The 12,615-nt window shown below is 51.4% G+C and overlaps 1 protein-coding gene across 6 annotated transcripts in view; it reads right to left on the bottom strand.

Moving 5' to 3' along the window:
* Positions 1-12,615, bottom strand: part of CHD5 (chromodomain helicase DNA binding protein 5) — a 77,956-nt gene that overhangs the window by 15,075 nt on the left and 50,266 nt on the right. For 5 of the 6 annotated variants that reach the window (XM_067567081.1, XM_067567078.1, XM_067567079.1 and 2 more), the window contains 11 exons: positions 11,471-11,595; positions 10,307-10,538; positions 10,049-10,174; positions 9,567-9,739; positions 8,015-8,189; positions 7,015-7,107; positions 5,568-5,656; positions 5,212-5,345; positions 4,255-4,399; positions 2,623-2,782; positions 1,578-1,657 (listed from right to left, as the gene is read on the bottom strand). In XM_067567081.1, the coding sequence (XP_067423182.1) occupies positions 1,578-1,657; positions 2,623-2,782; positions 4,255-4,399; positions 5,212-5,345; positions 5,568-5,656; positions 7,015-7,107; positions 8,015-8,189; positions 9,567-9,739; positions 10,049-10,174; positions 10,307-10,538; positions 11,471-11,595 (1,532 nt within the window). The remainder of the gene's footprint in view (positions 1-1,577; positions 1,658-2,622; positions 2,783-4,254; positions 4,400-5,211; positions 5,346-5,567; positions 5,657-7,014; positions 7,108-8,014; positions 8,190-9,566; positions 9,740-10,048; positions 10,175-10,306; positions 10,539-11,470; positions 11,596-12,615) is intronic. The other variant, XM_067567080.1, reaches the window with a different exon arrangement.

Below are 12,615 nucleotides of genomic sequence, written 5' to 3'. Positions count from 1 at the left end.
ACTGCCCAGAAAGCCCCAACCATGACCATTCAGAGACACGTGGTCCAGAAGCCTTCTACCCTGGCTCTGATTTACAGCTGACACCAGATCACTGAGCCGCTCTGCCTCAGTTTCCCTCTCTAGAGTACTGGGATAATGCAACACAAGGGGGCTGTGTGGAACAGTTACTATTTCTGAAGTACTTTAAACATGATCAGTGAGAGAAGGCAAGAGTCTAACCCTTCCTTTACGAAGCACCAGATCACCACAAAGTGCTACGTAGCCATTTTTAATACAGTAAAAGCAGTTACCATCACAGGTTTTCAGAATTGCAGGTTCATCTTTGTCCCTGCATACAAAATTCCCCACCATTCATACATACATAAAGGGAAATGGCTTAGAAAATAATTAGCTATTTGAATAGTAAAATTAAGCTGTAACAATGCCCCTGGAGAGCAGACACGGTGGGAAACCAAGCTGCGCCGAGGTGAGATTCGTATCATTTAGCCAATACATTTTGCTACCATTTCCTCACTGGTCCCATGGACTCCCATCCAGATAGAGGCCACTTGCTGGCCCAAAACGGGGATTAAGAGTCAAGGCCAGCAGGGCTCCCAGGCCTGGATCAGGGCTGGGACCAGCAGACCCCACCTGGTGGAAGTTACAGTTAAGACCTGGAACTCCCCAGTTTAGGGGCAGGGTTGAGACTGGTGAAGGGTCCAGGCCAGGGTTAAGGTTGGGGCCGGCAGGATGCCCGCAGGGGAGCAAGGTGAGGGTTACGGCTGGGGCCAGGCCGGGTTCACCAGGCTCATTCACTCAGGGGGCTCAGTCCTGTACGTTATTTACACAGCCGGCTGGGCGGGTGGCACAGAGCATGTGCCGCAAGCCTTTAAAGAACGTCGTCCTGGGATGCGGGGCTGGGCTGCACAGCATGGGATGCCTGGAAGCAGGGGTTGCGAGTACTGCAAAGAAACGCTCAGCAGCAGTCTCAGGGTGAACAACCATCTGACCCGAGCCGCACTGCAGTGCCCCAGGGATTGGGGGATCAATGTGCGAACACCCTGGGCAAGAGGGGTGCTAGGAGAGAGCCGTACAGTGCGACTGGGCAGCTGAAGCACTGGTCACTCTGGAGGCCGTGAGGTCAGTACTCAGAAGTTACTTAAGGAAGGGATGGCCACAGAAACCCTTCCATGTGAACAGCATTAGCACCACAGGTGGAGATGCCTGCAGAATGCCCCACGTTCCAGAGAACAACAAAGATTCCTGAGAGAGCAGAATATGCTGCCCCTGCGGGGAGGCAGCACAGACGAGGGCTGGGAGCACTTCAGAAGCAAGAACCTCCTCCCTGGGGCCTGCTAAGTCAAAGGGTCCCCAAACTCCCTCTGTCTGGCTGGGCAGATAGGTCCCCTGAGTGGTAGAAGTGGAAAAGGCTTTAACCAACAAATACAACAGAGGAAGAGGCTGGGGGACGGGGGACAGGGAAGCAGAGAGAGAACTGCTGGTTTCGGCCCAGCTTTGCTGACCCTGGGGACTCTGCACGTGTTGCTAATGGGGCTTTGTGAGGTCCAAGACAATGAGGATGAAAGGAGCTCTCCTACCTGGCTCTCCGCTGGCTTCTTGGGCTTTGGTTCTAGTTGTTCCTTTTCCTCTTGGAACCCCAACTGTATTTCTATTTTGTCTGAAACAACAACAGAAAAGAAAAGCATGTGAAATGCACTCAGCTCGGCCACTAGCATGATGTTATTGGTCAGATGAACTCTTTGGATGTCAAGTCTAGTTGGAAAGTTCTACTGTTCTATAGAACTTTCCAAGCAGATTCCAAGGATTAAGAGTGCAAAGCTTATTCATAAGTCAATTCTAGGCCATTTAAAGTCAATTATAGGCAATTTCGACCTTAACTTGGAAATAGATGCAGTTACAATGAAGCCCATAACTATTAACTTCCCTTTGTTATTGGGAAAGAAAAGAAAAGCCAGTAACTATGTTAGAACTCAGCAAAAGTCCCAATATAGCCACAATGGCCCTGTGTGCCTTGGGCTTCCCTGGATACAAGCGTTTCAGTGCAGACACTCGCTACGGCGACAGGAAGGGTTCTCCCATCAGCGTAGGTAATCCACCTCTCCAAGAGGCAGTAGCTAGGTTAATGGAAGAATTCTTCTGTTGCCCTAGTGCTCTCTCCACCAGGGGTTAAGTCGGTGTATCTACTTCTCTCAAGAGGGGTGGATTTTTCACCCCCCGAGCGATGTAGCTATACCGATGTAAGTTCCTCACGTAGACCAGGCCATAGCTTCACTCAAGGAGCGCTAACTCATGTGTAGAGAGTTCGAGTTCACTCTGCAGTGAACACAGCCTGTGTGGGGTGGTGTTAGAAAAAAGCCAGATAGATGCTGTTCTCTCAGTCACTATGGCCAAGATCCTCAAAAGCAACTCATGATTTTGGGTGTCCAACTTAAAACACCCTAAAGGGGCCTTGTTTTCAGAGAGTGGTTGCCTGCTCGATGGGGTTTCCAGGCCCTTTTAAGTTCCCAAGTTGGGCATCCAAAAACACCAACCACTTTTGGAAACCTGGGCCTATCTTGCTTTCTGAGCAGTTTCTGGATGCAGGATTATTCTCTCCATCAAGCAGTTTGTAGTCACGTTTACCTGGCTGTGCCACTGGCCCAGTCTGCATATGCGCTGGGCTGGCTGGGACAGGGGTATTTGGATCTGACGAGACAACCTCGCTGGATTTCTTGCTCTCCGGTCCCTCCGGAATCAGATCAGGGGTGCTGTACTTCCCATTGACGTGTTCAAACTCCTGAACCTGAGGCACAAGTAAAGGAATGAATAAAACACAGGGTTCATTTGTAAAACACAGTCAGACAGCAGAGCTGCATCCTCAGCATTTTATAACCTCACAGGCTGCGTGGCCAGCAGTGTCCACGTGATGACAAGTTCACAGGGGGCTTTGCTTCATCTGCCATCGAGCAGCCAGATCTGAGCCGATCTGACTGAGCAGCAGAGTTGCCTACCCAGTGCCCAGACCAGCATGGACATTCGCATTTGGCTGCATTCAAGGTACATAGGCACCAGTGCTACCAGGTGAGCTAACGGGGGCCATCAGGCACAGGAGCTGAGCTTCTCTGCGAAGTTCCCCAGGCTCCAACAGACTTTGCCTCTCTTGCTGTTCCCTGCATTTACTCTGCAGGAGACACATCTGGAAGGAGAAGGGCTCCAGTTATTAGCACAGAAGCGGCTGTGCAAATAAGTGACCGTGCTAATACCGAATGATAAGCCACTGTGCATGCCCAGACTGAGAGAGATGTTCCCAGAAGCCTGAACATACCCAGATGGATCAAAGTGCTAGATCAGAGTTAATTGACAGCCCTGGCTCCTGAGAGTTCCATGCCTCCACTTGAAAGCTTCTTGCTTTACATTTCCTTTTCGCCTGACCTTTCTGTTCTCTTCCTTTTCATGTCACAAGTTCTTTCCCATCCTCAGCCCCATGCGCTTCACATTGCTCTAGTTTGTTTTTCCTACATTGCATTTTCCTACCCTTTCTGGACAGCTGAGCAGCAGGTGTCACTAAAGACACTTCATAAACTGAGTTCTCTGATTTCTGAGTTTTCCCATTCCCCAGTTTGATGTCAGGACCAATTCCATTATCAAGGTGACCTCTTCTTAGACTAAATTGTAGTTGCTTACCAAAGGTATTTGACGTAGGCTTGGGGGCAATTCGTACAGATAAAATAAGAACCTTCACCCAAATCCAAACCAGTATTTTTTTAACCATGGGATGTGGAAAGTTCTCCATCACTTGGCATCTCCAAAGACCCAATTCAGCTAGATTCTTAAGCATGTGTCTAATTTTAAACACAAGTAGTTCCACTGACTTCATGGGCCCACTCACATGCTTAAAGTTAGGCATGTGAGTAAGTATCTAGCTGAATCAGGGCCTAGCATCAAGTTCAGGTGTCTTGTTCAAAGATATGCTCTGGATCAACCTCAGGTTGCTGGGCTGGATGCAGGGATCAGTGGAGGTGTTTTCTGGCCTGTGACATACAGGAGGTCAGACTGGACAATCAGAGGTCAAGGACCTACAAAGTTTGGCAGGCAGTTTGCATCCTTACTTTAAGAAGAGAGGGAGTTTTTATAGATTCCAGCGTACGTCTTTTCATCAATTCTTAGAGGCACATTCAATGGCTCACTAGCAAGAAGGCATTCAGCAAAGTTAGCAACGTTAAAAGGAGCCCGGAACATACCTGAAATGCCACAGTTCAAATTTTACTCACCCACCTTCTTCCTTACTAGTGACATAACTCCTATCCTAGTCAACACATGCTGGCGTGACAGTCCTTCTCGGGGAACACCATCTGCAAAGGTTTCAGCACCGTCTGCTCCTGGCTCACATAAATGTCTCATAAACAAAGAGACGTAAGCCCTGGGAATAAAAGGAAGAGATCAGTGTAACTGAGATGCCTTGGACTCTCCCCTGCATGCAGAGTGCCAGCAGTTCTTGTTCCTGACAGGAATCTCAGGTGGTTTGGCTGGGACCTTCCCAGGGAAGTGAGAGAAGCTGTGTGTGGTTATAGGGAACCATTCCCTGTGCTCTCCTTTAGTTTTCACACTGTGGATCAATCTCCTGGTGTAGAGTAGCAATAGAGTCTCCATTCCGTGGGGCACGGTGCATGTATGCACGCATACACGCAGTGTCCATCCTGAAGAGCTTACAACCTAAATGATGCCGTTGCCTAGAAAACCTGTTGAGGTGGGGACAAGAGAGGCCAGGGCCGATGGCCTGCCCAAGCCAGGAGTCCCCTCCACTGCAGAGCCTGGGCAATGACCATGCTGGGGGCTTTTCAGCTCTTTGGGTACAGACCAGATTGGGAAGCTTTCTTCTTCCCTTCTACAGAGCCTACAGCTGCTTTCAACTGACTGTGCCATGGCGACGCTCCCATCTGCACGTCCGCCTGCCCTTCCCTCCCACCAGGGGTGGCCCGAGGAGAGAATGACTCTGGGCAAGACTCGAATGACATTACCAGAGCTGCACCTGTTTACAGGAGCTGAGAGTGCGGCCCTGTACAGCCCGGGGTTCGATTATAAAGCATTTATCGAGGGCCCCCCAGACAGTGAGATTCTCTCCCGAGTGCTTACTTGTCTTGCACCCTCAAGAGTGTCCAATGAAAATGGCAGAAAGCAACCGAACCGAGCCCGCAGCAAGGAGTTGGCTGCGTCCGTCCGGGGATGCTTTACCTGAACTCCTTCTCGCTCTTCCCGCGAAGGTCTCGGACCAGCCAGTGTGAGTTGAACGCGTCCTGAGGCGGCATGCCCCACCGCATGATTGCGTTCAGGAACGCCTTGCGCTGCCGGGCGTTGAAGCCAAGCACCTGCAGAAAGCACAGCCACGGCCATAAGCATAACGCCGCGAGAGCACGGGGCACCTCGGCGCTTCATGTGCACTGCAGCCGCCTTTAACTAGACCCGCTCTGATCAGACACAAATGGACGACACAAAGCATGAGTCAGTCCAGCCCCCGGGCCAAGCACCTCCCCGGGGTAAGGCTGGCTGTGGCTCTCTAAGCCCTGGCAGTCACACGGGTTAAGGCTTACCTCAATATTCCCCCCAACTCTTGCCAGCAGGGGAGGGAGAGGCTTGTCTCGGTCACTCTTCAGTTGCCTCCGTGACTGTCTCCGGCCACCTAGAGGCAATCAACACGCTCTGTAAAGAGGCCCCATTTGCTGATGGAGAAAAGCTTGAGTGCCAGCCCTGGCACGGGTCTACAGTCGCAGCAGAGCCAGGGCAGGATTGCACCAGTCTCTGCACTGCTCTGACACTACTGCAGGCTCCCCTCAGCATACACACCAGTCACGAGAGGCTGGGTCAGACGGTGCCCTTGGCGCATGTGCAGATCCCAATAAGATCAGCAGGGATTCAGCACAGGGGCTGCGGCCAGGATAAGGCTGTGGGGAGAGATCTGGAAGCTTAAAGTGGCTCCCAGCAGCTTCCCAGAATCCTCTCTGCAAACGAGAGAGACGCGAACGCTGTGCACACCCTGGCTACAGCAGGAATTCTAACGCTTGGCCCTGAGTTCTGGGCAAGCTGGCGTGTGTATTGGGCTCCAGGTCTCTGTGCATCACACTGCAATGCAGGAGAAACCATTGCTTCTGAAAGGAACTACCAAGAGCCATGTGAAATGCCCTGGGTGCTAGAACACAACGGCAACCAGCTTTATGGGTCTTAGTCTGTGGTCTTCAAGGGGACCTCCTGTGGCCACCCCAGTACCTCTCACCCGGGCACTGCAAGGACCCGCTGAAGTCAGCCTGGGGCATCACATCCCAGCAGACCCACCTTGGTGACCCATTGCCGCTCGTGCCATTAAAAGGCTGATCCTGGCCTTGAGTTAGAGAAACATGTTGCTATGTGGGAAGCAGAGCTCGACCAGCAGCACATTCGGTCACTGGGGAGTGGGGAAGGAAGCAATGTGTATCATTCTGGAGTGACCCAATGCATGGAGCAGCACCGATCAGCTCCAGGAAGGTCACGCCTTCCCTCCTCCACCCAAAGGAGGCTGCATCCTGGAGCCTTTCAGGGAAGAAGAGCGGTAAAGGGAGAGTGGAGAGGATCCTGCATGGAGAACAGACTCCTCTGAGCCTCTTCATGCCGCTCTGCCTCATCTTGTCCCAGGGACCTTTAGCCTCCATGGCCCATTCAGTCCACAGCTGCTCTTCTGAGAAGACCACCCAGGGGAGCAAGCAGAGCCAGTGGCACAGAGCTGTCTCTACGAAGAGCCAGGCTGGGATGCTCAAGGCATTTCAGAAAGACCCTAAAGCCATCAAATGGAGCCAGCCTACAGCCCCTCCTGACGGGGCCAGAAGGGGAGCGGGGAACCAGCAGGGGTACCCCAAGTCCCAAGTCCCAGCCCACCAGTCAGCCAGGCTTCTCTGGCCAATATGTTTTTATCGTGTTTGGCTGTCCATCATTCTCAAGGGGTCTGGCAGAAATCCACAGTGCTGGCAGGAGGGAGGCACTGGAAGAGTAATAAATGCCATAACTCACTCTGACCTTCGGGTCTTTCTTCGAAGTCTTCATCTTCATCCTCGGAGCCAATGGAGTATTCAGACTGGTTATCAGAGAGCTCGTCCTGCCACTCTGCACATCACAAGGGACCAACGTCAAAGAAGCAGCCTGGTGCCCGCCAACCTCCTGATACACCCTCAGGAGACGGGTCCAGGACTGAGAACAGGGAAGAACTTTTCCCTAGTAAGACTTGGATGGGAACGGCCTTTCTACCTGCCAAGGCCTCTTCCACCTGAGTGGTGCAGAGAGGCCAGAAGTCTGGCCACTGCTGCCAGGGTGAGAATTCCCCCAGTGGGAGCGGCAGGGGTGGGAATTCTCCTACGGTGTAAACCCAGCAGAGGCAGCTCCTACACCAATGGCTCCCCATCCCAACACAAAGAGGGTGTTGGGGACCCACTGGAATACAGCTCTGCTCTGCCAACTCATGGCTGATGTTTGGGGTCCCTTAGGGAGTATAGCTGGCTGGCATCAGTTAGACCAATACGTGACATCTGACCCACCAACTGATTCCACCTGTGGTCAGATAGGTCGGGGCTGGACCATGACTCCACCACATGGCAGGACGAGAATGAGCCACGTCCCCTCAAGACCTAAACAACCCCTCGGCTACTCCGACTTGTGTCGAGCCAGGACAATTTGGGGCTTAAGAAGCCATAACTTGCTCTCTGACAACCCGCCAGCCATGAGCATCCTGCCCAGAATCTCTAAACTCTCACAGCGACACACTGCCCACCCATTTCCTCTGTGTACAATGCCTGCCCCTATCCTGTCCTGCCACCAGCAATAACACAGCAGGAGAACACCTCAGGCAGAGGGAGAGAGCCACTGCCGTCCTTCCAGCATCAAGCTGCTGAAAGCTACAAGCCAGTTTGTGCTCCTTTTTCTAATGACTGTGACGTCAGTGCAAAGCAAGCAGCCCGCTCCCCTGTCCAGCAGGCAGCCACCGGTCCCCATGAAATCCTGGGCACGTAAGCCGTACCTTGGTCCTCTTGCGAGGCATCGTTGTAATTGACCTGTTTGCGGATCCTCTTCCCTTTGCCCAGGTTCCTGGCCAGATCCTCCTGCTGCTGTTCATAATGATGCCTGAGCAGCTTCTCCCAGTAGTCGGGGTCCACGTTCTCCTCCTGTTTGATTATCTCTCTTTCAACTTCCTCCTGAAAGCAAAGGGGTAGGGACAGGGGTGTGAGCTCCGGTTTAGACCTCCCTGAGGGCAGCTGGTCCCTGCAGGCACTTTGCAGGGAAGAGCGCTGAGAGCAGAGGCATGTACTGGGGATGCCACCAGAGCTGCAGCGGGAGACGCCGCTTGCATTTGCCGTGTTTGTTCCATGTTACCCAGTCACAAACGTTACATTAAACAAACCGCCAAACTTCGGCTCCGGAGATTCCTTCCTAAACAGCAAGGATGGCCCTGGTGCCAAAGGAAAACTGGGTGTCAGTGGCCTGGGGCACTGCTTCCAGCCAGTTATTCATACCCCAAAATACCCCCTACAATTCCTGCAGTTTGACCTGCCCACACATTCCCATGAAAGTGTCAAAAGGGGAAATCTGCCGGGACATCCAGAAATAAGCACCCAGGGTGGGCTGGAGATAGAAGAAGAAAATTAAGGCACGTGACTGCCAGGAAAATAAACAGCAGTGGTATGATCTGTAATGAGCAACAGGCCTGGTCCCAGATGCCAAGCAGCTGTGTCTGACAGACACACACCTCTCCCCCAGCCCCGTAAATAAGAAGCAATTAGCCACATGCTTTGGGGATGTATCATCCCCACAGGGTAGGAGGGTAACTCCAGAAGACGTGAGCCATGGGAACGGGACACCACATTCAGATCCCATCTCTCATAAGTGTCTCCGGGGCTTATCTGGCCCCCATCACTATAGTTTCCATGTGCCTCACAGCCTCCTCACAACACCGCTGGGAGGCAGGTGTTGTCCCATTTCACAGATGGGAACTGAGGCACAGAGAGACTGAGCGACTTGTTACGGGTCAGACAGGCAGTCTGCGACAAAGCAGGGAATTGAACCTGGCTCTCCTGAGCTGCAGGCTCACCCCCTCATCCCTGACCTATCCTCCCTCTTTACGTGGGTGCTCTGGAATCTAGCTCTCCAGAGGCAGCTGTAACTCAAGGACAGGTGAATTCAGGCACACTCATTCACCTGGCGGGGGCTGTCTCTCGCCCAGCAGAGCTTAGCTCTGAGATCAAGTCTCAGCCAGACCTGAGTTCGCACTAGAAGAACCGTGGGGGCCATGTGCGCCTCCTCCTACAGCAGCAGGACATGGCAATGCTGCAGTCTTGCCAGGCCTGACAACACCGCAGACTACCCGACAACTGCGGAGGCCCTCGGGCTGAACTCTGCCAGCTGAATTCTAGCCAGCTCGGTAAACTCTATCACACGCACTGGGCAGGGCGGAGAGCCCTAGCTTCTGCAGCATTATTTGCCAAACAAAAAAGAAAAGGGGAGGAGGAAACGCAAACAGGAGAAAGTACAAAAAAAAAAAAATTGAATTCAAAACAAAATACTAATCACATTACCACACCATCCTCTTCTCTCACAACATACTGGGCCACTTTAAAGGAGCTGAGATACTCATTCATGTTCTGTAGCTCCGTGTCATCAGTGGCATTTTGACTCCGATCCAGAAGCTTGGAGATGGCAGCATCGTCATAGTGGATCACACTGCTGTCCTCTACGTCCTTATTGTCCCCTGAAAGGCAAAACCAGGGAGGTGTCAGAGCGCGCTCGCTAGAGCCGGTGACAGAGCGCTCCCCTGACAGTCCCTCCCCTTCCCCAGAGCCAGATGGAATTTCACAGAGATGGAGGAAGAGTTGAGCAAGTGGCACGTAAACAAAGGGCAATCTGCGAAAGCCCAAGTCACTGATCTCCTGGCTGCAAACTTGCTGTTCCTTTATTTATCCTCCACCCCCTCTCTGCCTAATCCAGTCAATGCCATAGGAGGAGGTTAAACCCTGTGTGTAGCTGAACGGTGACAGCTTTTCTCTATTGCATTACATACCTGGTGGGGTGCTGCCATGCTTTTTTTTCATGCTTGGAGTCACTGCGCCCCCTTTGGATGATGGTGCTTCAGGAAAGGGGGTAACAGTGTCGGGCAGGGTGATGCGCTGGCCCTGTGACATCATGCCTGAAACAGAAAGGGCAGCAGGGCTGTGAGCGGGCTGGGAAGTAGCGAGACAATACAGGCTCATGAAGCATAAAAATACCTTGTAGGTTCTCCTGGGCTTCTCATTCAGGACTTTTCCCCTCCCCATCTCACCTTCCACATCATCTTTAAAGAGCTCCTCAGTCCCAAACTTCAGAATGTCATCCAGCTCTTGCTTTGTCATGGAGCCCGACTTGGAGCCCAGCCCTGGACGGACAACCAAGTGGGTCAACATCATCTTCCTCTTGGCCACTTGGGTGATGCGCTCCTCTACAGAGGCTCTTGTCACAAAGCGGTAGATCATCACCTTCTTGTTCTGTCCGATGCGGTGAGCTCTGCTGAACGCCTGTGGGGAACAGCGCCTCGGGAATTACTGACAGTGATGTTTGCGTTTTAGGCCTAATCTGACTGATCCTTGGTCTCAACAACCAAATGGACCCCTCCCTCCATGTGGCCAACATCACCAACATGTCGCAGGGGCACAGATTGGGAGATCTCCTAGTGCAGGAACCCCGTAATCTCACACGGACAATGGAACTCTAGACAGGCTGCGTCTACAGTCCATATCTGCGGGCATTACAGGCTGAACTGGGAATGGGGAACAATGGACGAGCTGTAAAGGGCGAGCTAAGTCAAGAATCTGCCAGCTGCAAACATGCCCTGCACTTCCTTATCCTCCGTCCCTCTCTTCTAACAGAGAAGCAAACCTCACTGGAGGGTTTAAAAGCTTGTGTGTAATTGAAGGGTGAAAGCATTTTCTGTTGATTTTTCTTCTCTCTTTGTCAGCACCATTCACCTGGAAACAGGATCTATACAGCGTTTTCACTTTTCCATTATTACTAAGCGCATTTGCTTTGTTTCTTAGGAGTCTCCTCTACTCCAGTTGCTTATTGCCCACCCGAGATTGGAATGATCAGCTAGGGAATTCATAAGTGGCTGATGTGAAAACAACAACAGGAGCATTCCAAATGGAGAAGGATGACTTGTGATGAGGAATAAGCAGCATGATGAAGTGAGAATCCTATGGAACAAAGACCCTATTCTCAAGAAAAATGTCTGCCATAGAAAAGAAAGAGGCCAGAGCAATACTAGAGGATGCAGAAGGGCTTCTAAATGGAGCCACGCCTTTCTAAATTTTCCAAGAAGCATCAGCAGCTCTTTAGAGGAAAAAATTATTTAAATATACACTTAGTGCCAGCAAGCGTACAGGAAATGCAAAAGGGAGGACACAACCGGAACGTACTCGTTCTAGTGTAAGGAAAAGAAAAAGCAACAAACCTGGATGTCATTGTGCGGATTCCAATCGGAATCATAAATAATGACTGTGTCGGCCGTAGCAAGGTTTATGCCCAGACCACCAGCTCGAGTGGAGAGAAGAAAACAGAACTGCTGCGCACCAGGAGCTGAATGAGAGAAACCCACAAGGTGGCAAAAGGTGAGACTGAAAGGGGCTTTGATTTAGTTGGAAATGCAGAATATTGTGCTTAGGTTATAAAACAAAGGGAGCATTCAGTCTAAGCAAACAAAAAAACAAACCAAAAGAAGACTTAAGGATGCTCAGACAGGAAAGGGACAGATTATCAAATGTGTCAGCCACTAGAAATCTGTTACTGAAAAAAAATAAAATTCCAGAGCTCCGGGGAAGCTAGGAAATTCACTGAGACGTTTAAAAGAAACATGAGTCTTTCAGACTGGGCAGCACCTGGCGTTAACACCCTGGGATTCAACCATGTGAAATGATTAAAAGCATCTAAGTCAACATCTTTAAAAACATCCCCACATTAGCTGCACAGCACAGGATTTGCAAATGTGAGCACGACAGGCATGCCTGCAAAACCCACTTTGGCACAGCATTTGTGTGCCCTTTTGGGCATGCAATTACCTACTTCATGAGCAAATGCAGGGTTTTGTGGAGACAAATAGCCAGATTCTGATCTCAGCTGCACAGCAATCCATCGGATTGCACACAGGCATTTTGGCTGGCTTAGCTGCTGCACTTTTGGAAATTCCAGCCCAGAACATCTGCCAAGTTTTCAGCTGTATGACTATATGTAGCACGCTAGCTCGATGAGAGTTAGCACAACAGTGTGTAGGTGAGCTGGGACTCGCGAGCTCACAGCATAGACGGAGCCTCACTCATTACAGACAGACTGGTAACCACCTTGCTCTCAGACGTCCCTATCTGCACCCTGCCCAGCAGTGCTCCCCTTGGGTGAGTTCGGCACTCGTGGATCAGGAGTTGTGGAAACAAATAATTGGATTCATGTTTTGGCTTATTCCAAGTCTCCAGCTTGTCCGTGGCCTATTTCAGGTGCTAGCTACACTTGGAAGGCCAGGCTTCTCCAGGGGAGCATCTCGAAATGCTAGCTTTGGGAAGTGCCAATTGCAGATGTGCAGGGACGTCGCTAACCACACAAAGCACA

Source organism: Emydura macquarii, unplaced genomic scaffold (assembly GCF_026122565.2).
Source record: "Emydura macquarii macquarii isolate MOO-44397 ecotype Brisbane River unplaced genomic scaffold, CSIRO-AGI_Emac_v2 contig_2768, whole genome shotgun sequence".
NCBI lineage: Eukaryota > Metazoa > Chordata > Testudines > Chelidae > Emydura > Emydura macquarii.
The sequence above is the reverse complement of the archived record's forward strand: the minus strand, read 5'-3'. Positions and strand labels throughout refer to the sequence as shown.